Source organism: Mustelus asterias, chromosome 13 (genome assembly GCF_964213995.1).
Source record: "Mustelus asterias chromosome 13, sMusAst1.hap1.1, whole genome shotgun sequence".
NCBI classification, from domain to species: domain Eukaryota; kingdom Metazoa; phylum Chordata; class Chondrichthyes; order Carcharhiniformes; family Triakidae; genus Mustelus; species Mustelus asterias.
The window spans coordinates 2,837,099-2,864,369 of NC_135813.1; the positions used below are offsets into that span (position 1 = coordinate 2,837,099).

General features: G+C 54.1%; 1 protein-coding gene across 1 annotated transcript; it reads right to left on the reverse strand.

Moving 5' to 3' along the window:
- Positions 1–147: 147 nt before the first annotated feature.
- On the reverse strand, positions 148–27,271 carry LOC144502361 (paired mesoderm homeobox protein 2-like). The gene is made up of 4 exons (XM_078226202.1): positions 26,830–27,271; positions 5,337–5,521; positions 2,409–2,587; positions 148–841 (listed from the first exon to the last, which is right to left on the reverse strand). The coding sequence occupies exons 1-4, from the start codon at positions 27,044–27,046 to the stop codon at positions 724–726; spliced, it is 699 nt and encodes a 232-aa protein (XP_078082328.1). The 5' UTR covers positions 27,047–27,271; the 3' UTR covers positions 148–723.

Genomic DNA, 27,271 nt, shown 5'->3' on the forward strand with positions numbered 1-27,271 from the left:
TACCCCAGTGAGAGTCAGTGTGTGTGGGACCCGTACCCCAGTGAGAGTCAGTGTGTGTGGAACCCATACCCCAGTGAGAGTCAGTGTGTGTGGGACCCGTACCCCAGTGAGAGTCAGTGTGTGTGAGACCCGTACCCCAGTGAGAGTCAGTGTGTGTGGGACCCGTACCCCAGTGAGAGTCAGTGTGTGTGTGGGACCCGTACCCCAGTGAGAGTCAGTGTGTGTGGAACCCGTACCCCAGTGAGAGTCAGTGTGTGTGGGACCTGTACCACAGTGAGAATTTCCATTTCTGCTTTGGTGAATTTGGGGTGTGTTGGTAAGTTTTCTTCTCCTCTGCCTCCAGGAACTCAATGTATCTTGGGACAGGATTCTGGTTTGCTAGAATTGGTGGTTGGGGTATTGGGGGGTGGGGGGGCGCGTGTCTATTACCGACCTCAGCTCTGCCGTAGACCGGTCCTGTATTGAACACCGAGTGCGCTGGTTGTAATGGATCTGTGTCCCACCGGTTAGCATTGAGCTTCATACATCTTCCTGCATTAGGCCAGGAAACGCCCTGAGAAGCACGAGGCCCAGGCGCAGCGAGCAGCGCCATTCCGGAGGCGGGTTGGTTCTGAGAGTGAGGCCGGCTCACCCACCGCATCCGGGTCAGACTGTCCTGCGCACTCAGCTTTGTCCCCGCGAGTCACCCCCAGGTCACCCTGGGCGGGTGCTGGGCCGGCCTGGTCAGTCAACAGGAGGCGCTTGGCTTCTCTGGAGGCTGAATTCCTTGGCTTTAAGCCGGAGCCTGGCGATACTGTTGGCCATTGTCACTCCAGGGCTGCTCGAGCTCGATCCAGTCGGGCTGGAAGGAGGCAATGAGCTATCAAAATGCAACTCACAGAATCTTCTTCACACAAATAGAAGCACAGTTATATTAAAAACAACCCCCCAGCAACCCCAACACACTCCCACACCATCCTGTTACACTGGGAAATCAAAACAGCCCATTTAAATCTCCCTGTACATCGTCCCATCAAACACTCCCAGGACAGGTACAGCACGGGGTTAGATACAGAGTAAAGCTCCCTCTACACTGTCCCCATCAAACACTCCCAGGACAGGTACAGCACGGGGTTAGATACAGAGTAAAGCTCCCTCTACACTGTCCCCCATCAAACACTCCCAGGACAGGTACAGCACGGGGTGAGATACAGAGTAAAGCTCCCTCTACACTGTCCCCCATCAAACACTCCCAGGACAGGTACAGCACGGCGTTAGATACAGAGTAAAACTCCCTCTACACTGTCCCCATCAAACACTCCCAGGACAGGTACAGCACGGGGTTAGATACAGAGTAAAGCTCCCTCTACACTGTCCCCCATCAAACTCTCCCAGGACAGGTACAGCACGGGGTTAGATACAGAGTAAAGCTCCCTCTACACTGTCCCCATCAAACACTCCCAGGACAGGTACAGCACGGGGTTAGATACAGAGTAAAGCTCCCTCTACACTGTCCCCCATCAAACACTCCCAGGACAGGTACAGCACGGGGTTAGATACAGAGTAAAGCTCCCTCTACACTGTCCCCCATCAAATACTCCCAGGACAGGTACAGCACGGGGTTAGATACAGAGTAAAGCTCCCTCTACACTGTCCCCCATCAAACACTCCCAGGACAGGTACAGCACGGGATTAGATACAGAGTAAAGCTCCCTCTACACTGTCCCCCATCAAACACTCCCAGGACAGGTACAGCACGGGGTTAGATACAGAGTAAAGCTCCCTCTACACTGTCCCCCATCAAACACTCCCAGGACAGGTACAGCACGGGGTTAGATACAGAGTAAAGCTCCCTCTACACTGTCCCCATCAAACACTCCCAGGACAGGTACAGCAACTGTGTGTGTATTAACCAGAAACACAGCGACTGTGTGTGTGTTACCCAGGGACACAGAGACTGTGTGTGTGTTACCCAGAGACACAGAGACTGTGCGTGTGTTACCCAGAGACACAGCGACTGTGTGTGTGTTACCCAGAGACAGAAAGACTGTGTGTGTGTTACCCAGGGACACAGAGACTGTGTGTGTTACCCAGGGACACAGAGACTGTGCGTGTGTTACCCAGAGACAGAAAGACTGTGTGTGTGTTACCCAGGGACACAGAGACTGTGTGTGTTACCCAGGGACACAGAGACTGTGTGTGTTACCCAGGGACACAGAGACTATGTGTGTGTTACCCAGGGACACGGAGACTGTGTGTGTGTTACCCAGGGACACAGAGACTCTCCCTGTTGCTCATCACTGGTTTACATTCAGTTGGATTCCAGTTTCAAAGCAGCTTCTATTGAAATTATTGCAACAAGAACATTGTGTGGGGAATTTCCACCTCACTGATAGTTAGTGTGAAGGGTTGGCTCTGGTGATGATTACCTGTAGGAGGGGTTTGTTGACCACGGGGGGTACTCTGTGCTGAGTGGGGTGTGTCGGGCAGCTACAGGCTGTTCGATGGCTGTTTCCACTCTGTACGATTTGAGGAGTGAGACTGTCCTCCCACTTAAAACCGCCCGTTCATTCCTGCGGAACTTGGCCCTCCGGTTCTGAAACCAGACCTGAGAGAGGGAGGGAGGTGAGGTTTTGAATGACATTGAAATTACAACACACAAACAGGCCATTCGGCCCAACTGCTGGTGTATATGCTCCACAGGGTCTCCTCGCAGCCCCCTCTTCATCTCATCCCATTAGCGTATCAAACAACAACTCATAGTCATCGAGTCACAGAGGTTTACAGCATGGAAACAGGCCCTTCGGCCCAACTTGTCCATGCCGCCTTTTTTTAAACCCCTAAGTTAATCCCAATTGCCCGCATTTGGCCCATATCCCTCTATACCCATCGTACCCATGTAACTATCTAAACGCTTTTTAAAAGACAAAATTGTACCCGCCTCTACTACTACCTCTGGCAGCTTGTTCCAGACACTCACCACCCTCTGTGTGAAAAAATTGCCCCTCTGGACACTATTATATCTCTCCCCTCTCACCTTAAACCTATGCCCTCTAGTTTTAGACACCCCTATATTTGGGAAAAGATATTGACTATCTCGCTGATCTATGCCCCTCATTATTTTATAGATCTCTATAAGATCACGCACCTGATGAAGGAGCAGCGCTCCGAAAGCTCGTGCTACCAAATAAACCTGTTGGACTTTAACTTGGTGTTGTGAGACTCCTTACTGTGCCCACCCCAGTCCAACGCCGGCAACTCCACATCACATTTATGTAGCACTTTTTATATAAGGGCAGCACGGTGGCACAGTGGTTAGCACTGCTGCCTCACAGTGCCAGAGACCCAGGTTCGATTCCCGGCTAGGGTCACTGTCTGTGCGGAGTCTGCACGTTCTCCCCGTGTCTGCGTGGGTTTCCTCCGGGTGCTCCGGTTTCCCCCCACAGTCCGAAAGACGTGCTGGTTCGGTGGATTGGCCGTGCTAAATTCTCCCTCAATGTACCCGAACAGGCGCCGCAGTGTGGCGACTAGGGGAATTTCATAGTAACTTCATTGCAGTGTTAATGTAAGCCGACTTGTGACACTAATAAATAAACTTGACTTTTCTTTAGTGGAGTGGAACACCTCAGGGTGCCTGATTGGAGCAATTATCAAATAAAGTTTGACATTGAATCACGAGAGGAGGCCATGGGTGACCAGGTGTTGGTCAGAGAGGTTGGTTTTATTTCCATTGTCCTGCGATGAGCATGTTCCTGGTCTGGGCTGTTCGCTGGGGTTAGAACAAAGAACAAAGAAGATTACAGAACAGGATCAGGCCCTATGGCCCTCCAAGCCTGCACCGACCATGCTGCCCGACTTAACTAAAATCCCTACCCTTCCGGGGACCATATCCCTCCATTCCCATCCTATTCATGTATTCGTCCAGACGCCCCTTAAAAGTCACTATCGTATCTACTTCCACTGCCTTCCCTGGCAGCGAGTTCATCCAGGCACAAATGGGACTCGTGCGGGATCTGTGTTGGTCTCTGTGGTGTCAGGGTCTGGTGGCTACCTGGTTGACTGTTAAATGAAACCTCCAAGTGGCTGGACAAACACTCCTCGGATGAGTGGGGGGTGTGGGGGAGAAGTGGGTGCTGTGCTGGAGGAGGAGATGGCGGTGTATCAGTAATGGCACTAGACTAGTAATCCCCACAGGCTAATGGATTGGGGACACGGGTTCAAATCCCACCCTGGCCCCTGGTGGAATTTAAATATCATCGATTGTTGTAAAACCCACCTGATTCACTAATGTCCTTTAGGGAAGGAAATCTGCCGTCCTTACCCGGTCTGGCCTACATGTGGCTCCAGAGCCACAGTTGACTCTAAAATGGCCGAGACATTCGGTTCAAGGGGCAATTGGGGATGGGAAATAAATGCTGGCCCAGCCCAATGGCACCCACATCCCATGGAAGAATTTTTAAACCTCTATCAGTCCTTCAGACACCCTGGGTAGAGTTTGCAGCTTCTCTCTCTGTCCAATTAGTGAACTGAAATCACCCAGGGAACGGGTTCAAGTTCACAGTTCAGATGTCTGAGGAAGGATGTTCTTGCTCTCGAGGGAGTGCAGTGAAGGTTTACCAGGCTGATTCCGGGGATTGCGGGACTGATGTACGAGGAGAGATTGACCAGGTTAGGATTGTTTTCGCTGGAGTTGAGATGAATGAGGGGGGATCTCACAGAGACTTATAAAATTCTAACAGGACTAGACAGGGTAGATGCAGGGAGGATGTTCCCGATGGTGGGGGGAGTCCAGAACCAGGGGGTCACAGTCTGAGGATTCGGGGTAGACCATTTAGGACGGAGATGAGGAGACATTTCTTCACCCAGAGAGTGGTGAGCCTGTGGAATTCATTACCACAGGAAGTAGTTGATGCCAAAACATTGAATGTATTCAAGAGGCGGCTGGATACAGCACTTGGGGCGAATGGGATCAAAGGTTATGGGGAGAAAGCAGGATTAGGCTACTGAGTTGGGCGATCAGCCATGATGGTGATGAATGGTGGAGCAGGCTCGAAGGGCCGAACGGCCTCCTCCTGCTCCTATGTTTCTATGTCAGGGAAAGGGTGAGTTGGCCAATCAGCTGATGAATGGCTGCAGTCGCTGGACGGAGTTGATGGGGGTGAGGGGGGTGTGGGGGAGGGGGGGGGGGTATTGATGTATTGAGGGGGGGGTGCAGTTGATGTGTGGATAGTGGGGAGGGTGGGAATCGGAGTGCGGGGAGGTTTATGTGAAGCTTAAAACATCGGCAATTCCCCATCCGAGACTCCGTGTGCACCCCACTCGCTGTCCCTGCCCGGATCGTGGCGGTTTGGACTGACCTGCACTCTGGCCTCGCTCAGGTTCACCCTCCTGGCCACTTCCTCACGCACGAATGCGTCTGGATAATGCGTCCTCTCAAACACCTTCTCCAGGGCCTGCAGCTGTGAGCTGTTAAAGGTAGTCCGATTTCGCCGCTGCTTCTGCCTTTGTTTCTGAAGGTTTGCAGACAGACCGTGTCCCAAAGCTAGAGCAGGGGAGAGGGAGAGAATCAGACAGCAGCAGCCTGACAGATCACTACATCCTCACCCGTAACAACACGAAAGAGCAGAGAAAGGGTGGCACGGTAGCACAGTGGTTAGCACTGCTGCTTCACAGCTCCAGGGACCTGGGTTCGATTCCCGGCTTGGGTCACTGTCTGTGTGGAGTTTGCACATTCTCCTCGTGTCTGCGTGGGTTTCCTCCCACAGTCCAAAGATGTGCGGGTTAGGTTGATTGGCCATGCTAAAAATTGCCCTTAGTGACCTGAGATGCGTAGGTTAGAGGGATTAGCGGGTAAATATGTAGGGATACGGGGATAGGGCCTGGGTGGGATTGTGGTCGGTGCAGACTCGATGGGCCGAATGGCCTCTTTCTGTGCTATAGTGTTTCTATGATAAAAATAATCAAAGCAAATTACTGCGGACCCTGCAATCTGAAACAGAAAATGCTGGGCAATCTCAGCGGGGCTGACAGCCTCTGGGGAGAATTGAGCCAACGAATCTGGACGACCCTTTGGGGGGGTACTGGGTAGATGGGGGGGGTGCTGGGGAGATGGGGGGGGTGCTGGGGAGATGGGGGGGGTGCTGGGGAGATGGGGGGTGCAGGGGAGATGGGGGGTGCTGGGGAGATGGGGGGGTGCTGGGGAGATGGGGGGGTGCTGGGGAGATGGGGGGGTGCTGGGGAGATGGGGGGGTGCTGGGGAGATGGGGGGGTGCTGGGGAGATGGGGGGGTGCTGGGGAGATGGGGGGGTGCTGGGGAGATGGGGGGGTGCTGGGGAGATGGGGGGGTGCTGGGGAGATGGGGGGGTACTGGGGAGATGGGGGGGTACTGGGTAGATGGGGGGGTGCTGGGGAGATGGGGGGGTGCTGCGGGGGTGGGGAGATGGGGGGGTGCTGCGGGGGTGGGGAGATGGGGGGGTGGTGCGGGGGTGGGGAGATGGGGGGGGGGGTGGTGCGGGGGTGGGGAGATGGGGGGGTGGTGCGGGGGTGGGGAGATGGGGGGGTGGTGCGGGGGTGGGGAGATGGGGGGGTGGTGCGGGGGTGGGGAGATGGGGGGGTACTGCGGGGGTGGGGAGATGGGGGGGTGCTGCGGGGGTGGGGAGATGGGGGGGTGCTGCGGGGTGGGGAGATGGGGGAGATGGGGGAGATGGGGGGTGGGGAGATGGGGGGTGGGGAGATGGGGGAGATGGGGGGTGGGGAGATGGGGGGTGGGGAGATGGGGGAGATGGGGGAGATGGGGGGTGGGGAGATGGGGGGTGGGGAGATGGGGGAGATGGGGGGTGGGGAGATGGGGGGTGGGGAGATGGGGGAGATGGGGGGTGGGGAGATGGGGGAGATGGGGGGTGGGGAGATGGGGGGGGTGCTGTGGGGGTGGGGAGATGGGGGGGTGTTGTGGGGGTGGGGAGATGGGGGGGTGTTGTGGGGGTGGGGAGATGGGGGGGTGTTGTGGGGGTGGGGAGATGGGGGGGTGCTGCGGGGGTGGGGAGATGGGGGGGTGCTGCGGGGGTGGGGAGATGGGGGGTGCTGCGGGGGTGGGGAGATGGGGGGTGCTGCGGGGGTGGGGAGATGGGGGGGTGCTGCGGGGGTGGGGAGATGGGGGGGTGGTGCGGGGGTGGGGAGATGGGGGGGTGGTGCGGGGGTGGGGAGATGGGGGGGTACTGCGGGGGTGGGGAGATGGGGGGGTGCTGCGGGGGTGGGGAGATGGGGGGGTGCTGCGGGGTGGGGAGATGGGGGAGATGGGGGAGATGGGGGGTGGGGAGATGGGGGGTGGGGAGATGGGGGAGATGGGGGAGATGGGGGGTGGGGAGATGGGGGGTGGGGAGATGGGGGAGATGGGGGGTGGGGAGATGGGGGAGATGGGGGGTGGGGAGATGGGGGGGGTGCTGTGGGGGTGGGGAGATGGGGGGGTGTTGTGGGGGTGGGGAGATGGGGGGGTGTTGTGGGGGTGGGGAGATGGGGGGGTGTTGTGGGGGTGGGGAGATGGGGGGGGTGCTGCGGGGGTGGGGAGATGGGGGGGTGCTGCGGGGGTGGGGAGATGGGGGGTGCTGCGGGGGTGGGGAGATGGGGGGTGCTGCGGGGGTGGGGAGATGGGGGGGTGCTGCGGGGGTGGGGAGATGGGGGGGTGCTGCGGGGGTGGGGAGATGGGGGGTGCTGCGGGGGTGGGGAGATGGGGGGTGCTGCGGGGGTGGGGTGATGGGGGGTGCTGCGGGGGTGGGGAGATGGGGAGGTGCTGCGGGGGTGGGGGAGTGGGGAGATGGGGGGTGACCATGGTGGGGAGATGGGGGGGGGGGTGCTGCGGGGGTGGGGAATCATAGAAACCCTACAGTACAGAAAGAGGCCATTCGGCCCATCGAATCTGCACCGACCACAATCCCACCAGGCCCTATCCCCATATCCCTATATATTTACCCACTAATCCGTCTAACCTACACATCCCAGGACACTAAGGGCAATTTTTAGCATGGCCAATCAACCTAACCCGCACATCTTTGGACTGTGGGAGGAAACCGGAGCACCTGGAGGAAACCCACGCAGACACGAGGAGAATGTGCAAACTCCACACAGACAGTGACCCAAGCCGGGAATCTAACCCAGGTCCCTGGAGCTGTGAAGCAGCAGTGCTAACCACCGTGCTACCGTGCCGGTGGGGAGATGGGGGGTGACCATGGTGGGGAGATGGGGGTGCTGCGGGGGTGGGGAGATGGGGGGGGTGCTGCGGGGGTGGGGAGATTGGGGGGGTGCTGCGGGGGTGGGGAGATGGTGGTGCTGCTGCGGGGGTGGGGAGATGGGGGGTGCTGCGGGGGTGGGGAGATGGGGGGGTGCTGTGGGGGTGGGGAGATGGGGGGGTGCTGCGGGGGTGGAGAGATGGGGGGGCTGCAGCGGGGGTGGGGAGATGGGGGGTGCTGCGGGGGTGGGGAGATGGGGGGGGTGCTGCGGGGGTGGGGAGATGGGGGGGTGCTGCGGGGGTGGGGAGATGGGGGGGGTGCTGCGGGGGTGGGGAGATGGGGGGGGTACTGCGGGGGTGGGGTGATGGGGGGGTACTGCGGGGGTGGGGAGATGGGGGGGTGCTGCGGGGGTGGGGAGATGGGGGGGGTGCTGCGGGGGTGGGGAGATGGGGGGGTACTGCGGGGGTGGGGAAATGGGGGGAGATGGGGGGTGCTGCGGGGGTGGGGAGATGGGGGAGGTGCTGCGGGGGTGGGGAGATGGGGGGGTGCTGCGGGGGTGGGGAGATGGGGGGGGTGCTGCGGGGGTGGGGAGATGGGGGAGGTGCTGCGGGGGTAGGGAGATGGGGGAGGTGCTGCGGGGATGGGGAGATGCTGCGGGGGTGGGGAGATGGGGGGGTGCTGCGGGGGTGGGGAGATGGGGGGGGGTGCTGCGGGGGTGGGGAGATGGGGGGTGCTGCGGGGGTGGGGAGATGGGGGGGGTTGGGGAGATGGGGGGGTGGGGAGATGGGGGGGGTGCTGCGGGGGTGGGGAGATGGGTGGGGTGCTGCGGGGGTGGGGAGATGGGGGGGTGCTGCGGGGGTGGGGAGATGGGGGGGGTGCTGTGGGGGTGGGGAGATGGGGGGGTGCTGCGGGGGTGGGGAGATGGGGGGTGCTGCAGGGATGGGGAGATGGGGGGGTGCTGCGGGGGTGGGGAGATGGGGGGGTGGGGAGATGGGGGGGGTGGGGAGTGGTGGAAAGCGAGATTTCAAAAAGGTGCAAAATAAATGATGGAAGAAATTAACTTTTTAGAAGATTTGATAAATATACACTTCAATAAATAAGATAAAATGAAATAAATGGAACTGGAGTGAAGGTGGAGGGGAGAGTTCACGCTCTGAAGTTGTTGAGCTCAATGTTCAGTCCGGAAAGGCTGTAAAGTGCCCAATGGGAAGATGAGCTGCTGTTCCTCCAGTTTGCGTTGGGGTTCACTGGAACATTGCAAAAGGCCCAGGACGGACATGTGGACAGGAGAGCAGGGTGGTGTTGAAGTGGCGACAGGAAGGTCTGGATCCCACTTGCGGACGGGCCGAAGGTGTTCAGCAAAGCAGTCACCCAGTCTGTGTTTGGTCTCTGCGATGTAGAGTAAACCGCACTGGGAACAGCGACTGCAATAGACCAGATTGAAGGAGGTGTGTGTGAAGCACTGCTTCACCTGGAAGGGGTGTTTAGGGCCTGGGATGGTGAGCAGGGAGGAGGGAAAGGGGCAGTGAGAGTCAGTGTGTGTGTGGTACCCGTACCTCAGTGAGAGTCAGTGTGTGTGGGACCTGTACCCCAGTGAGAGTCAGTGTGTGTGGGACCTGTACCCCAGTGAGAGTCAGTGTGTGTGGGACCCGTACCCCAGTGAGAGTCAGTGTGTGTGGGACCTGTACCCCAGTGAGAGTCAGTGTGTGTGGGACCTGTACCCCAGTGAGAGTCAGTGTGTGTGGGACCTGTACCCCAGTGAGAGTCAGTGTGTGTGGGACCTGTACCCCAGTGAGAGTCAGTGTGTGTGGGACCTGTACCCCAGTGAGAGTCAGTGTGTGTGGGACCCGTACCTCAGTGAGAGTCAGTGTGTGTGGGACCCGTACCCCAGTGAGAGTCAGTGTGTGTGGAACCCGTACCCCAGTGAGAGTCAGTGTGTGTGGGAGCCGTACCCCAGTGAGAGTCAGTGTGTGTGGGATCCGTATCCCAGTGAGAGTCAGTGTGTGTGGAACCCGTACCCCAGTGAGAGTCAGTGTGTGTGGGACCCGTACCCCAGTGAGAGTCAGTGTGTGTGGAACCCGTACCCCAGTGAGAGTCAGTGTGTGTGGAACCCGTACCCCAGTGAGAGTCAGTGTGTGTGGAACCCGTACCCCAGTGAGAGTCAGTGTGTGTGGAACCCGTACCCCAGTGAGAGTCAGTGTGTGTGGAACCCGTACCCCAGTTTAAAATTCAGGAAAGGAAGACAAAGGGATTGATTAAGAAGTGGAAGCACTGAGGGGGTTTGATAGGGTCGACAGAGTGAGGATGTTTCCCCTTGCAGGGGGGAGCAGCACTCGGATCCACCAATACAAACAGTCGCTAAAGAACCCCAGAGAAATGATTTGCAGCCTCAGGATTTTTATCAGTTGTTAAGTCTCTCCTCACTTTGCAATGTGAGCATGGCAACATTTCCATTGACCCTACATGTTAAGTAAAGTTTATGTATCAGTGTCACGAGTAAGGCTTACATTAACACTGCAATGAAGTTATTGTGAAATTCCCCTAGTCGCCACACTCCAGCACCTGTTCAGATCAATTCACCTAACCAGCACGCCTTTCAGAATGTGGGGGGAAACCGGAGCCCCCGGAGGAAACCCACGCAGACACGGGGAGAATGTGCAATCTCCACACAGACAGTGACCCAAGGCCGGGAATTGAACCCGGGTCCCTGGCGCTGTGAGGCAGCAGCGCCAACCACTGTGTCACCGTGCCATACTGAGAGGCTGTATGGGAGAGAGGCCCCATCACCTGTGAAAATTCACATTGCCCTCAATTCTTCAATTCCCAGAATCTGTACGGTGCAGTCGGAGGCCATTCGGCCCATCAAGTTTGCACTGGCTTTCTGAAAGAGCATTCTAGCCAATCCCACTCCCCTGCCTTATCCCCACTGCCTTGCACATTCTTTCTTTTCCGATAACAATCCAATCCCCTTTCGAATACCTCGCTCGAACCTGCCTCAGGAAATTCATCCTGCACCAAGGGCTTGGGATGTTACAGACGCTATATAAATCCAGGCTATCCTCTCCTACTCAGGGGCTTTCATTCCAGTTCTTGGAGGCACTGGTCATGAATTCATTTTTAAAAATCAATAAGTTTAAATAATCGTCTATTAATGTTCAGAATGCCGCCGTGAAACTGAACTGAATCAACACAGGTTTAAATTTGTTGCTCGCTCCGTCTCCCTCTCCCTCTCTCCCTATTTTTATCTCCCTCTCTCTCTCTTTCCTTCTCTTTGTCTCCATATTTCTGCCTCCCTTTCTCTTGTGTCTCTCTCTCTGCGCTCTCCTGCTCTCTCCGTCTCTCTTTTTCTGTCTCTCCCTCTATCTGTATCTCCCTCTCTCTCTGTCTCCCTCTCTCTCTCTCCCTGTCTCACCCTCTCTGTCTCCGTCTCCCTCTCTCTCTCTCTGTCTCACCCTCCGTCTCCCTCTCCCTGTCTCACCCTCTCTCTCTCCCTGTCTCCCTCTCTCTCTCCCCCGTCTCACCCTCTCTGTCTCCGTCTCCCTCTCTTTCTCTTCCTGTCTCACCCTCTCTGTTTCTATCTCCCTCTCTCTCTCCGTCTCCCTCTCTCTCCCTGTCTCCCTCTCTCTCTCTCCGTCTCACCCTCTCTCTCTCCCTGTCTCCCTCTCTCTGTCTCCCTGTCTCTCTCTCCATGTCTCACCCTCTCTGTCTCTCTCCGTGTCTCACCCTCTCTGTCTCTCTCTCCGTGTCTCACCCTCTCTGTCTCCCTCTCTCTCAAGGGCAAGACATCACAGGGAACAAGGGTTGGACGTGAGCTGAAAGAAGAGTGGCAGAGCACGAAGAAAAGGGGACACGTCCTCTCTCTCTCTCCCCCTCTCTCTGTTTCTCCCTCTCTCTCTCTCTCTTCCTCACTATCTCTCCCTCTCTCTGTTTCTCCCTCTCTCTCTCTGTCTCCCTCTCTCTCTCTCCCTCTGTCTATCCCTCTCCTGTCTCTCTCTCTCTCTGTGTCTCCCCCTCTCTCTCTGTCTCCCCCTCTCTCTCTCTCTCTATCTGTCCCGCTCTCTGTCTCTCCCTCTCCTCTGTCTCCCTCTCTCTGTGTCTCTCCATCTCTGTCTCCCCCTCTCTCTCTGTCTCTCCCTCTCCTCTGTCTCCCTCTCTCTGTGTCTCTCCCCCTGTCTCTCTCTCTCCCTCTCTGGCTCTCTGTCTCTCTCTCCCTCTCTGTGTCTCTCCCTCTGTCTCTCCCTCTCTCGGTCTCAGTTGGGCAATTCCTTTCTTGTCAGTTTATGCTAACAATGAAATCCTTCACCACCAAAATGTTTCTCATTAGATTTCCAGGGAGCTGCCGACCATTTCACATCTTGTGCCTTGTTTTGAAATGTAAATATCTCCGGCTGCCTGGATCACAATAGCTCAATAAACGCTGATCAGGAACTGAGTGCGGGATTGGCCTGAACAGCACTCACCCCGCTGACAAAACCCACCCTGCGCGTCTCAGTTCAGTCTGACCACCTCGCTCAGGATTCCCTTCGCCAGTCTGAGATTAATCTCCGGTTTGAGGCAACTGCATATTCCAACCTTCCAGAGACGCCCAGGCTGACAGCATAATGCACTGTCAGAGGGTCAGTACTGAGGGACTGCCGCACTGTCAGAGGGTCAGTACTGAGGGAGTGCCGCACTGTCAGAGGGTCAGTACTGAGGGACTGCCGCACTGTCAGAGGGTCAGTACTGAGGGAGTGCCGCACTGTTAGAGGGTCAGTGCTGAGGGAGTGCCGCACTGTTAGAGGGTCAGTGCTGAGGGAGTGCCGCACTGTTAGAGGGTCAGTGCTGAGGGAGTGCCGCACTGTTAGAGGGTCAGTACTGAGGGAGTGCCGCACTGTTAGAGGGTCAGTGCTGAGGGAGTGCCGCACTGTCAGAGGGTCAGTACTGAGGGAGTGCCGCACTGTCAGAGGGTCAGTACTGAGGGAGTGCCGCACTGTTAGAGGGTCAGTGCTGAGGGAGTGCCGCACTGTCAGAGGGTCAGTACTGAGGGACTGCCGCACTGTCAGAGGGTCAGTACTGAGGGAGTGTCGCACTGTCAGAGGGTCAGTACTGAGGGAGTGCCGCACTGTCAGAGGGTCAGTACTGAGGGAGTGCCGCACTGTCAGAGGGTCAGTACTGAGGGAGTGCCGCACTGTCAGAGGGTCAGTACTGAGGGAGTGCCGCACTGTCAGAGGGTCAGTACTGAGGGAGTGCCGCACTGTCAGAGGGTCAGTACTGAGGGAGTGCCGCACTGTCAGAGGGTCAGTGCTGAGGGAGTGCCGCACTGTCAGAGGGTCAGTACTGAGGGAGTGCCGCACTGTCAGAGGGTCAGTGCTGAGGGAGTGCCGCACTGTCAGAGGGTCAGTACTGAGGGAGTGCCGCACTGTCAGAGGGTCAGTGCTGAGGGAGTGCTGCACTGTCAGAGGGTCAGTACTGAGGGAGTGCCGCACTGTCAGAGGGTCAGTACTGAGGGAGTGCCGCACTGTCAGAGCGTCAGTGCTGAGGGAGTGCCGCACTGGACAGTACTGAGGGAGTGCCGCACTGTCAGAAGGTCAGTACTGAGCGAGTGCCGCACTGTCAGAGGGTCAGTACTGAGGGAATGCCGCACTGTCAGAGGTCAGTGCTGAGGGAGTGCCGCACTGTCAGAGGGTCAGTACTGAGGGAGTGCCGCACTGTCAGAGGATCAGTACTGAGGGAGTGCCGCACTGTCAGAGGTTCAGTACTGAGGGAGTGCCGCACTGTCAGAGGATCAGTGCTGAGGGAGTGCCGCACTGTCAGAGGATCAGTACTGAGGGAGTGCCGCACTGTCAGAGGATCAGTGCTGAGGGAGTGCCGCACTGTCAGAGGATCAGTGCTGAGGGAGTGCCGCACTGTCAGAGGATCAGTACTGAGGGAGTGCCGCACTGTCAGAGCGTCAGTACTTACTGTATTCTGCACTCTCTCATTTCCTTCTCTTTGAACGGTATGCTTTGTCTGTATAGCGCAAAAACAATACTTTTCACTGAATACTAATATATGTGACAATAATAAATCAAATCAAATCAGGTTCCACCAGCCATCCAGAGAGCTAACCAGTCTATGTTATTTGATGAGGAGATTCTTGTCTGTTAGTTTGAGAGGCTTTCCTTCTGATGGGCAATATTTTAATCAAGTGTTCAAATACTTTATTTTAACGTGTTAAGAGACATGGTGGCACAGTGTTTAGCGCTGCTGCCTCACAGCGCCAGGGACCCGGGTTCGATTCCCGGCTTGGGTCACTGTCTGTTTGGAGTCTGCACATTCTCCCCGTGTCTGCGTGGGTTTCCTCCGGGTGCTCCGGTTTCCTCCCACTGTTGAAAAGATGTGCTGGTTAGGTGCATTGGCTATGCTAAATTCTCCCTCAGGGGAGAACTCTCCATCTATCTAATGAAGGGTGCCAAAAGCTTACAGACAACGGAATCAACAGAAGAACTCCAAAGGTTTTCCAAAGGCAAAACATTTGGTTGTATATTTTTCCTGAGAGTAACTAAAGTCTGTTATTATTTTTTCAACTTTGACAAAGGGTCAGCTGGACTCGAAACGTCAGCTCTTTTCTCTCCTTACAGACGCTGCCAGACCTGCTGAGATTTTCCAGCGTTTTCCCTTTTGGTTTCGGATTCCAGCATCTGCAGTAATTTGCTTTTATCTGTTATTATTTTTTTTAGGTAATGAATGGACCTTGTGTTTATTTGAATAGCATTCCAATACTTTAAGCGATATGTTACTTGTTTAGTTAAAGCTCCCGGTTGGTTAAATAAATAACTCACTAATTGTTCACTTAAAGTGAGTGTCAGGTTTCTATGTTAATGAACCTCTAAATATTAATGAGGAACAGTTCACACACCTTCCCACACACTTTGAACAGATTACGAAGCGAGGGATTCCTCTTTGGGGGATTCGCTGTGGCTTCTCACAAGGGGATCAACTTGTGACACTAATAAACTGAACTAAAGGGTTGGTCATCTTCCAGTGAACCTAGCTGACATTTTTGAGGAAGTCACGAATGTGAATGAAAGAATACATTCCTTATGGTATTGGAGGTCAAAGGGCAATGTAAACGAGGTGCGAAATGATAAGGTCAGGTCGATAGGGAGGAACTATTTCCTCTGGGGAAGGTGGGGGGGGGGGGGTCACGTGGGGTCCAGAACAAGAGGGAGGGGGGCAGAATATTCAAATTAGAACCAGGCAGTTCAGGAATGATTTCAGGAAACGTTTCCTCGCACAGATTGGGGGGGGGGGGGTAAATCTGGAACCCCCGCTCCCCCCAAAAACTGCCAAGGTCGGGGGCCAATTGAAAATGTCAACACTAATTGATAGATTGGGTAACAGGATTAAGGGTTACAGAAATTAGTCAGGTTGTTGGAGTTAAAATACAGATCAACCATGACAGAACAGGCTCGAGGGGCCGAATGGCCTCCTCCTGTTCCTATGTCCATCTGAAGACAGGTCCTGAAGGAGTTATCGTGCAGAGACAGAGATACTGTTAAAGGTTTAGACGGGATAGTTTGTAAAATGTGTTCAGGAGAATTTTCTACATCAGTATATAGAGGTGCCAACTAGAGAGGATGCGATAATGGATCTCCTATTGGGAAATGAGTTAGGGCAGGTGATGGATGTGAGTGTGAGGGAACACTTTGGATCCAGTGATCATAATGCCATTAGTTTCAACCTGATCGTGGATAAGGATAGATCTGGTCCTCGGGTTGAAGTTCTGAACTGGAAAAAGGCCAAATTTGATGAAATGAGAAGGGATCTGGGAAGTGTGGATTGGCACAGGCTGTTCTCTGGTAAGAAGTAAATGGAAAGTGGGAGGCCTTCAAAGGAGAAATTTTGAGAGTGCAGAGTTTGTATGTTCCTGTCAGGATTAAAGGCAAAGTAAATAGGAATAAGGAACCTTGGTTCTCGAGGGAGATTGTAACACTGATTAAGAGGAAGAGAGAGTTGTATGAAATGTACAGGCAGCAAGGAACAGATCAGATGCTCGAGGAGTATAAAAGTGCAAGAAGCTACTTAAGAGAGAAATCAGGAGGGCTAAAAGACATGAGGTTGCTTTGGCAGACAGAGTGAAGGAAAATCCAAAGAGCTTCTATAGGTATGTTAGGAGCAAAAGGATAGTGAGGGATAAAATTGGTCCTCTTGGAGACCAGAGTGGTAGACTGTGTATGGAACCAAAAGAGATGGGGGAGATACTAAATGGTTTTTTTGCATCCGTATTTACGGAGGAAACGGGCATGGAGTCTACGGAAATAGGGCAAACTGGTAGGGAGGTCATGGAACCTTTAGAGATTAAAGGGGAGGAAGTGCTCGCTGTCTTGAGGCAAATCAGAGTGGATAAAATCCCCAGGACCGGACAGGGTATTCCCACGGACCTTGAGGGAAGCTAGTGTTGAACTTGCAGGGGCCCTGGCAGACATATTTAAAATGTCAGTATTCACGGGGGAGGTGCCGGATGATTGGAGGGTGGCTCATGTTGTTCCGTTGTTTAAAAAAGGTTCCAAAAGAAATCCGGGAAATTATTGGCCAGTAAGTTTGACGTCGGTGGTGGGCAAGTTATTGGAAGGTGTGATAAGGGATAGGATCTACAAATATTTGGATAGACAGGGACTTATTAGGGAGAGTCAATATGGCTTTGTGCGTGGTAGGTCTTGTTTGACCAATCTATTAGAGTTTTTCGAGGAGGTTACCAGGAAAGTGGTTGAAGGGAAGGCGGTGGATGTTGTCTACCTGGATTTCAGCAAGGCCTTTGACAAGGTCCCTCATGGGAGGTTAGTTAGGAAGGTTCAGTCGCTGGGTATACATGGGGAGGTAGTAAATTGGATTAGACACTGGGCTCAATGGAAGAAGCCAGAGAGTGGTTGTGGAGGATTGCTTCTCTGAGTGGAGGCCTGTGACTAGTGGTGTGCCGCAGGGACCGGTGTTGGGTCCATTGTTGTTTGTCATCTATATCAATGATCTGGATGATAATGTGGTAAATTGGATCAGCAAATTTGCTGATGATACAAAGATTGGAGGTGTAGTGGACAGTGAGGAAGGTTTTCAAAGCTTGCAGAGGGATTTGGACCAACTAGAAAAATGGGCTGAAAAATGGCAAATGGAATTTACCGCAGACAAGTGTGAGATATTGCACTTTGGAAGGACAAACTAAAGAAGAACGTACAGGGTAAATGGTAGGAGTCTGAAGAGTGCAGTTGAACAGAGGGATCTGGGAATACAGGTACAGAATTCCCTAAAAGTGACGTCACAGGTGGATAGGGTCGTAAAGAGTGCCTTTGGTACATTGGCCTTTATAAATCGGAGTATCGAGTATAAAAGTTGGAGTGTTATGGTAAGGTTATATAAGGCATTGGTGAGGCCAAATTTAGAGTACTGTGTACAGTTTTGGTCACCTTGTTACAGGAAGGATGTAAATAAGGTTGAAAGAGTGCAGAGAAGGTTCACAAGGATGTTGCCGGGACTTGAGAAGCTGAGTTACAGAGAGAGATTGAATAGGTTGGGACTTGATTCCCTGGAGCGTAGAAGATTGAGGGGAGATTTGATAGAGGTGTATAAGATTTTGATGGGTATAGGTAGAGTGAATGCAAGCAGGCTTTTTCCGCTGAGGCTAGGGGAGAAAAAAACCAGAGGGAATGGGTTAAGGGTGAAAGGAGAAAAGTTTAAAGGGAATATTAGGGGGGGCTTCTTCACGCAGAGAGTGGTGGGAGTGTGGAATGAGCTGCTGGATAAAGTGGTAAATGCGGGGTCACTTTTAACATTTAAGAAAAACTTGGACGGGTTGATGGATGAGAGGGGTGTGGAGGGATATGGTCCAAGTGCAGGTCAGTGGGACTAGGCATAAAATGGTTCGGCACAGACAAGAAGGGCCAAAAGGCCTGTTTCTGAGCTGTAATTTTCTACGGTTCTAAAGAGTGGGTGGAAAGCTGGGGTGGAAAGCTGGGGTGGGGGGGGGGGGGGAGATGGGTGAAATGGGGACAGATGAGAGAGAAGGAATGAGGATGAGTGGGAGGGAGATGGTGGGGGAGTGGAGAGGAAAGAGCAGTTTACCAGATATATTCTCCAGCGTGCAAAAGGGTTAACAACCAAAGGAAAAGAAACCAGCCGGCACGCAGCCTGGCTCAGGGCAGAGCCAGGAGCTGGATCAACATCCGCCGTGGGAGTCTGCCTTGGAGCGAGTCAGCGGGAACATGTGGGGCCTCACACACACACTCACACACACACACACACACACACAGACAGAGAGGCACACACACACAGACTCTCACACACACACACATACAGACAGACAGACACACACATACAGACAGACAGACAGAGAGACACACACACACAGACACACACACACTCACACACATACAGACAGACAGACACACACACACAGTCACACACACAGACACACACACACACAGTGTCAGACACACACACACAGACAGACAGACACACAGGCACACACATACAGACAGACAGAGAGACACACACACACAGACACACAGTGTCACACACACACACTCTCACACACACACACTCACACACACACACACTCACGCACACAGACACACACGCACACACAGACACACACGCACACAGTGTCACACACACACACACACAGTGTCAGACACACACACACACACACACACAGTGTCAGACACACACACACTCACACACACAGACAGACAGACACACAGGCACACACATACAGACAGACAGAGAGACACACACACACAGACACACAGTGTCACACACACACACTCTCACACACACACTCTCACACACACACACTCACACACACACACTCACACACACACACACACACACACGCACACAGACACACACGCACACACAGACACACACGCACACACAGACACACACGCACACAGTGTCACACACACACACACACACACAGTGTCAGACACACACACAGACACACACACAGTGTCAGACACACAGGCACATAGTGTCAGACACACACACACAGACACATAAACACGCAGTGTCAGACACACAGTGTCACACACTCACACAGACACACACACAGTGTCACACACACAGACTCACAGAAACACACTCACACACGGTTCCAGTCTCCATCTGCTGAACCCACACATTTCTCACTGCTGTGACACCCACTCCAGACCCTCCAACAGCTTCTCCCGACAGCAAACCATTCCAAATCGCCTTTGGAGAGTTGATCAGAAATCCCCTCACGATCCATCAGACAGCATGCTGGGAAAACACATCAAATCAGATCCTGTGACCGGAATATCAGCGCTGGCAGCAGAAACCCATCTCTCCACACATTGGCCGACAGCTTCAAACATTTACAATAATCCACCAATCAAACACCATTATAAACTATAGAACCTCCCTAAAGTGCTGACTCTCACTGGGGTACGGGTCCCACACACACTGACTCTCACTGGGGTACGGGTTCCACACACACTGACTCTCACTGGGGTACGGGTCCCACACACACTGACTCTCACTGGGGTACGGGTTCCACACACACTGACTCTCACTGGGGTACGGGTCCCACACACACTGACTCTCACTGGGGTACGGGTCCCACACACACTGACTCTCACTGGGGTACGGGTTCCACACACACTGACTCTCACTGGGGTACGGGTCCCACACACACTGACTCTCACTGGGGTACGGGTCCCACACACACTGACTCTCACTGGGGTACGGGTCCCACACACACTGACTCTCACTGGGGTACGGGTCCCACACACACTGACTCTCACTGGGGTACGGGTCCCACACACACTGACTCTCACTGGGGTACGGGTTCCACACACACTGACTCTCACTGGGGTACGGGTCCCACACACACTGACTCTCACTGGGGTACGGGTCCCACACACACTGACTCTCACTGGGGTACGGGTTCCACACACACTGACTCTCACTGGGGTACGGGTCCCACACACACTGACTCTCACTGGGGTACGGGTCCCACACACACTGACTCTCACTGGGGTACGGGTCCCACACACACTGACTCTCACTGGGGTACGGGTTCCACACACACTGACTCTCACTGGGGTACGGGTCCCACACACACTGACTCTCACTGGGGTACGGGTCCCACACACACTGACTCTCACTGGGGTATGGGTCCCACACACACTGACTCTCACTGGGGTACGGGTTCCACACACACTGACTCTCACTGGGGTACGGGTCCCACACACACTGACTCTCACTGGGGTACGGGTCCCACACACACTGACTCTCACTGGGGTATGGGTTCTACACACACTGACTCTCACTGGGGTACAGGTCCCACACACACTGACTCTCACTGGGGTACGGGTTCCACACACACTGACTCTCACTGGGGTACAGTTCCACACACACTGACTCTCACTGGGGTACGGGTTCCACACACACTGACTCTCACTGGGGTACGGGTCCCACACACACTGACTCTCACTGGGGTATGGGTCCCACACACACTGACTCTCGCTGGGGTACGGGTCCCACACACACTGACTCTCACTGGGGTACGGGTCCCACACACACTGACTCTCACTGGGGTACGGGTCCCACACACACTGACTCTCACTGGGGTACGGGTCCCACACACACTGACTCTCACTGGGGTACGGGTCCCACACACACTGACTCTCACTGGGGTACGGGTCCCACACACACTGACTCTCACTGGGGTACGGGTCCCACACACACTGACTCTCACTGGGGTACGGGTCCCACACACACTGACTCTCACTGGGGTACGGGTCCCACACACACTGACCCTCACTGGGGTACGGGTCCCACACACACTGACTCTCACTGGGGTACGGGTCCCACACACACTGTCTCTCACTGGGGTTGGGGACAATCTAAAACTGGGTCATTCTGCTCCGTTCTCCTCTCTTTATCTTTGGTGGTTTGACATGAAGCCACAGAAGGAAATATTGGGACATATTTTCGGGGGAGCGGAGGGAGGAATTCCTGTGATGAACCTTCCCTCCCATATTTCCAGCACTGTCATTAATCACAGCCCTGCCCTGTGATACGCAAAGAAAGGGTGGCACTTTGTAACCTCTTTCCATAATCCCAAAACATCCTGAAATATTTTACAGTCAAAATCTATCCATTATTGCCAATGGGAAGCACAGCAGCAAATTTATGCACAGCAAGATCCCAGTGAAAGCAACCTGATCAACATGTCCAAGACAACCTGAGTGACTGAAAACTGTTGGTCAGGTGGACGGGGTTTGGGTGATGTCGGGGTTGCGGGGGGGGGGGGGCGGTGGGTAATTCCTTGTTGACTAATTGCCAGGGATCTTTTAAACCCACCCGAGAGGGCAGACTGTCCAATCACTCAGTAATACTCCTCTGATCGTGTGGCACTCTCTCAGTACTGACCCTCTGACAGCGCGACACTCCCTCAGCACTGTCCCACTGACAGTGCGGCACTCCCTCAGTACTGACCCTCTGACAGTGCGACACTCCCTCAGTACTGTCCCACTGACAGTGCGGCACTCCCTCAGCACTGACCCTCTGACAGTGCGGCACTCCCTCAGTACTGTCCCACTGACAGTGCAGCACTCCCTCAGTACTGACCCTCTGACAGTGCGGCACTCCCTCAGTACTGACCCTCTGACAGTGCGACACTCCCTCAGCACTGACCCTCTGACAGTGCGACACTCCCTCAGTACTGACCCTCTGACAGTGCGACACTCCCTCAGTACTGACCCTCTGACAGTGCGACACTCCCTCAGTACTGACCCTCTGACAGTGCGGCACTCCCTCAGCACTGCCCCTCTGACAGTGCAGCACTCCCTCAGCACTGACCCTCTGACAGTGCGACACTCCCTCAGCACTGACCCTCTGACAGTGCGACACTCCCTCAGCACTGACCCTCTGACAGTGCGGCACTCCCTCAGCACTGACCCTCTGACACTGCGGCACTCCCTCAGCACTGACCCTCTGACAGTCCAGTGCTGTGTTGGTTAAGTACTGGAATTTGTTTGGAAATGGGTACTAAGGGTGATGGTTCCCTGGTGGGTGAATGGAGTGAAGGTACAGATGAGCCGGGGTCTAATTGAATGTTGGAGCAGGCTGGATGGTGACAGGATCAGTCTCAGCTTTAAAAGCTTCAATTAACCCCCGGCCTCTACTTCTTTGGGACAGAGAGTGGCAGATTTCCCCTCTGCTCTGTGTGAGAAAACACTTCACGAGATCAGGGTGGCACGGTGGCACAGTGGTTCGCATTGCTGCCTCACAGCGCCAGGGACCTGGCTTCGATTCCCGGCTTGGGTGGAGTTTGCACATTCTCCCCGTGTCTGCATGGATTTCCTCCGGGTGCTCCGGTTTCCTCCCACAGTCCAAAGATGTGCGGGTTTGGTGGATTGGCCGTGCTAAATTGTCCCTTAGTGTCAGGGGGATTAGTAGGTAAATGTGTGGGGCTGCAGGAATAGGGCCTGGGTGGGATTGTGGTCAGTGCAGACTCAATGGGCTGAATGGCCTCTTTCTGCACTGTAGGATTCTATGATTCTATATTCTTGTTATTATTCATTCTGGGGTGTGGGCCGAATGGCCTCCTTTGTACTGTAGGGATTTTATGATCACCCCTGAACATCCTTGGTTGAATTTTAAGGTTCTGCGCCCCTTGTTCTGGTCCCTCTCCCACTGCCCCCCACCCCTGCCAGAGACAATCATTTCTCTCTCTCACCCCAATCAAAATCTTTCATCATCTTAAACACCTCGTTTAGATCACCCCTTCACCTTCCCTACTCAAGGCAATCCCAGGATAATACAACCCGCCCTCATCATTTAACCCCTTTGAACCCTGGGCTCAGTTTGGTGAATCTCAGCCGTTCTCCCCCAAGGGTAACATCTCCATCCTGAAACCTGAACCTAAATCTCCAGACCGGGTCTAACTGAGCTTCATATAAACTGGAACGTAACATCCAGCCCTCTGAGGTAAAGGCCAACATTCCAAAGTCTTTCCAATCATTTTGCGTTGCTGCCCACTCGCTGTTAGCACTGAGCCATTCGGCCCACACCCCAGCATGAATAATAACAAGATCATAGAATCCTACAGTGCAGAAGGAGGCCATTCAGCCCATTGAGTCTGCACCGATCACAATCCCACCCAGGCCCTATCCCCGTAGCCCCATGCATTTACCCTAGCTAGTCCCCCTGACACTAAGGGGCAACTTAGCATGGCAAATCCACCTAACCCACACATCTTTCAGACTGTGGGAGGGAATTGGAGCACCCGGAGGAAACCCACGCAGACACGGGGAGAACGTGCAGACTCCACACAGACAGTGACCCAAGCTGGGAATCGAACCCGGGTCCCCGGCGCTGTGAGGCAGCAGTGCTAACCACTGTGCTACCATGCCACTCTCTGGGAGGGGTCTTGTGTGTTTTATTATTTCTATCATAGCCCGTTCAGTACAATTGGATGGTTTACGCAATCAGACTTACATTTCCCCCCGCTTTGCTCTTTCTGAAACCCTCCCTCTCACCTCACTGAGAATATTTTGGAAAAGACGCAATGAACTTATTCAATGCAAGAGAACTCCCCCAATCTGAAATGACAAGAGATTGGTTTGCCATTCTTTGTCTGATGGGCTGAATGACCTTGCCTCTGGTCTCTCAGTCTCGGATTGAGTCAGTGCCAGTGGAACTCATGAATGCTGTTCCCTTAGTGGTGCTACTCCCTCCCTGGCCTGCAAACAGAATTCCCGGGCCCAGGGGCAGACATGAGGGTGGGGAATGAGACAGAGGAGAACAATCTGATTTCCAGAACTATCCAAAGGGACTGGGTGCTGCAAAGGCTCTGGGCCTCAGATAACTTTGTGGCTCTAAAATACAAGACTTGTGCTCCTGAGGTATCAGCACTCAGACTGAGTGAGTGAGTGAGAGAGAGAGAGAGAGAGAGAGCGTGTGATGGGCGAGTGAGTGGGTAAGTGGGTAAGCGGGTGAGTGGGTAAGCGAGTGGGTGAGTGAGTGTGACAGTGAGTGAGTGAGCGAGCGAGTGAGTGGATGAGTGAGTGAGTCAGTGGATGGGTGAGTGAGTGAGTGTGACAGAGTGAGTGAGTCAGTGTGAGTGGGTGTGACAGAGTGAGTGAGTGAGTGGAATGGGTGAGTGAGTGGAATGGGTGAGTGGGTGGGTGAGTGAGGTGAGTGAGGGGTGAGTGAGTGAGTGAGCGAGCGAGCGTGCGAGTGATTGTGTGAGCGTGTGAGTGACAGGTTTGATAGACTAGGTGCTGGGAGAATGTTTCCTGTCCTGGCGAGGAGTGTATCTAAAGACCATCACATTATCTGGTCATTATCATATTGTTTGTGGGATCTTCCTGTGCGCAGATTAGCTGCAGTATTTCCTGTGATACAGCAGGGACCAGGCTTCAGAAGCACGTCACCAAAGGCAGTGAACTGGTTTTGTTTGAGAGGTTTTTGAGGAAGTTAGTCATATTAAAAAAAGTTTTAGAATTGTTTCAATGTTTTGATTCCTTTGAGACGAATGATTCTAAACTTTTAAAATCACCATCTCTGCTTTTCTAATTTGACTGCTGCCCTCTGAGTAAATGAGCAAAGACACTCCATGATCAAGAAGTATTTATCCCAACTCCGACAAGTTAATCTTCACAGCACACTGCTTATAATTAAAATTGTGAGGTTTGGAAATGATAGATTGAAGAGAATTGAGAGTTTCCCAGTACAGACACACTGGGATGTGTTTAACCCAATTCCCACTGTTTATTCTTCATCTAGCTTTTTTAATCCAATCTTTTCCTTAATTCTTGGGGAGATTATTCCAATTTCACTTCCGGTTAACCCAGTTGCTGTCGGTTTGTGTTCTCAGTTTCTGCTGAGATTATCCCAGTTTTCTCGGTTTATCCAAATTGCCTCCATTTTTATCCTCGATATTTGCTACAATTCCCAGTTTTTACCCAGTCTTCTTCCTGATCACAATTCGCTCAGATTCTTATTTTGGTTCTTAATTTTTCTGGAAAATGCTGGAAATGCTCAGCCGGACTGGCGGATTCCGTGGAGAAAGAAGCCATTCCAACGGAAGGATGACCAGAGTCGGTGAGAGTGGGAGCCAGGGGGGAGAGAGAGACAGCGCAGCAGGGCTGAGAGTGAGCAAGTGAGGAACAGGACAAGGGGAGAGAGTGGGAGAGGGACACAGCAGGGGGATAGGATGGGGAGGGGGAGGGGGAAGGGGAGGGGGGAGGGGGAAGGGGAGGGGGAAGGGGGTAGGGGAGCGGGAAGGGGAGGGGGAGGGGGAAGGGGAGGGGGAAGGGGAGGGGGAGGGGGGAGGGGGAAGGGGAGGGGGAGGGGGAAGGGGAGGGGGAGGGGGAAGGGGAGGGGGAAGGGGAGGGGGAGGGGGAAGGGGAGGGGGAGGGGGAAGGGGAGGGGGAGGGGGAGGGGGAAGGGGAGGGGGAGGGGGAGGGGGAGGGGGAGGGGGAAGGGGAGGGGGAGGGGGAGGGGGAAGGGGAGGGGGAAGGGGGTCGGGGAGGGGGAAGGGGGTCGATACAGACAGAATGGGTGGGATTTTATGGCCTCGCTCGAGCAAGACCGGAAATTCCCGCCTGTTATCCGCCCCTCGCCCGCTCCGATTCCATGGCGGGCAAGGCAGTAGGATTCCAGCGAATGGGGAAGAGAGTGAACAGAAATCATCCCCCAAAAATCCAGCCAGAAATTCTGAGAAAACATCTCCCAGAGTGGTGAGAATGTGGAGGTCGCTGCCTCGGGGGGGGTGCTCGAAGCTCCCTCTGTCCCTCCAACACTCCCTCTTTATCTCTCTCCCTCTCACGGCGACAAGGTGGCACAGTGGTTAGCATTGCTGCCTCAAAGCGCCAGGGACCCGGGTTCGATTCCAGCCTCGGGTTACTGTCTGTGTGGAGTCTGCAAATTCTCCTCGTGTCTGTGTGGGTTTCCTTTGGGTGGGGAGACGGTGCAGACTCAATGGGCCAAATGGCCTGTTTCTGCACTGTAGGCACTCTATGGTTCTGTCCCTCTATCTCTCTTTCTCTATATATGCTGTATCTCCCTCTCCTCTCTCTCTATCCAGTATATCTCTCTATATATATCTCCCCCTCTATCCTCTCAAACCTGCATCTTTCTATCTCTCCCCCTCTCTCTCTATCATGCATCTCTCTGTATCTCTATCCTCTCCCCCTCTCTCTCTCTCTATCCTGTACCTCTATCTCCAACTATCCTCTCGCTGTTCTAAGGCCATAAGACATAGGAGCAGAATTAGGCCACTCGGCCCATCGAGTCTGCTCCGCCATTCAATCATGGATGATAGTTTTCTTATCCCCATCTTCCTGCCTTTTCCCCATAACCCCTGATCCCCTTATTCATCCTCTCTGTCTTCTCTCTCTCTCTATCCTTTCTCTCTCCATATTTCTATGCTCTCTATATCTCTATCCATTTCTCTATCTATCCTCTCTCTCCTGTATCTCTCTATCCTCTCCATCTCCCTCTCTCTATCTCTCCCCCCTCTCTATCCTCTCTCTCTCAATCTCTCCTCTTCCCTCTATCCTCTATCACTCCCCCTCTATCCTCTCTCTCTCTATCTTCTTCCTCTCTCTCTATCACTCCCTCTCTCTTCCTCTCTATCACTCACCGTGTTGTGGAGCCGCTCCTCCTCCACAGTTGTTGCTGAGGCCGGGCTGATCCTTCACTCTCCTGCCGGCCTCCCTGTCCCCCACAGCCGGTTCGCTCTCCCGGTTCATGCCGCCCGCTCGCCGCAGGTCCAGCAGATGATTGACCGAGAAACTCTTCTTGTTGTGGGCAGCTTCTGGCGAGTCCAGCCGGGCCGATTGCGCGGAGCTCTTCTCCATCCGTTTGGCAAACTAAACCTGTACCCCTCCCCAAATCCTCCCTGGAGCCTTCCCCAGCCTGAAAGCAGCAGAAACAGCTGCAGAAAACCACTACAAACTTCCCCCAAACTGCTGGGAAACTTTTCCCAAACTTCTGGGAAACTTTTCCCTTTCTTTCAAACACTCAGGATCCAATCTGGCTGACGTACGTGGAAGAAATCCTTTCAAGGTTCTGGCAGTTGCACT

Coding starts and splice junctions, on each gene's coding strand:
- LOC144502361 (XM_078226202.1), bottom strand. CDS start 27,046: ATGGAGAAGAGCTCCGCGCAATCGGCCCGGCTGGACTCGCCAGAAGCT. Junction 2,588..5,336: donor TGAGCGAGGCCAGAGTGCAG/GTCAGTCCAAAC, acceptor TCCCTCTCTCAG/GTCTGGTTTCAGAACCGGAG. Junction 842..2,408: donor TCAACAAACCCCTCCTACAG/GTAATCATCACC, acceptor GCCTCCTTCCAG/CCCGACTGGATCGAGCTCGA.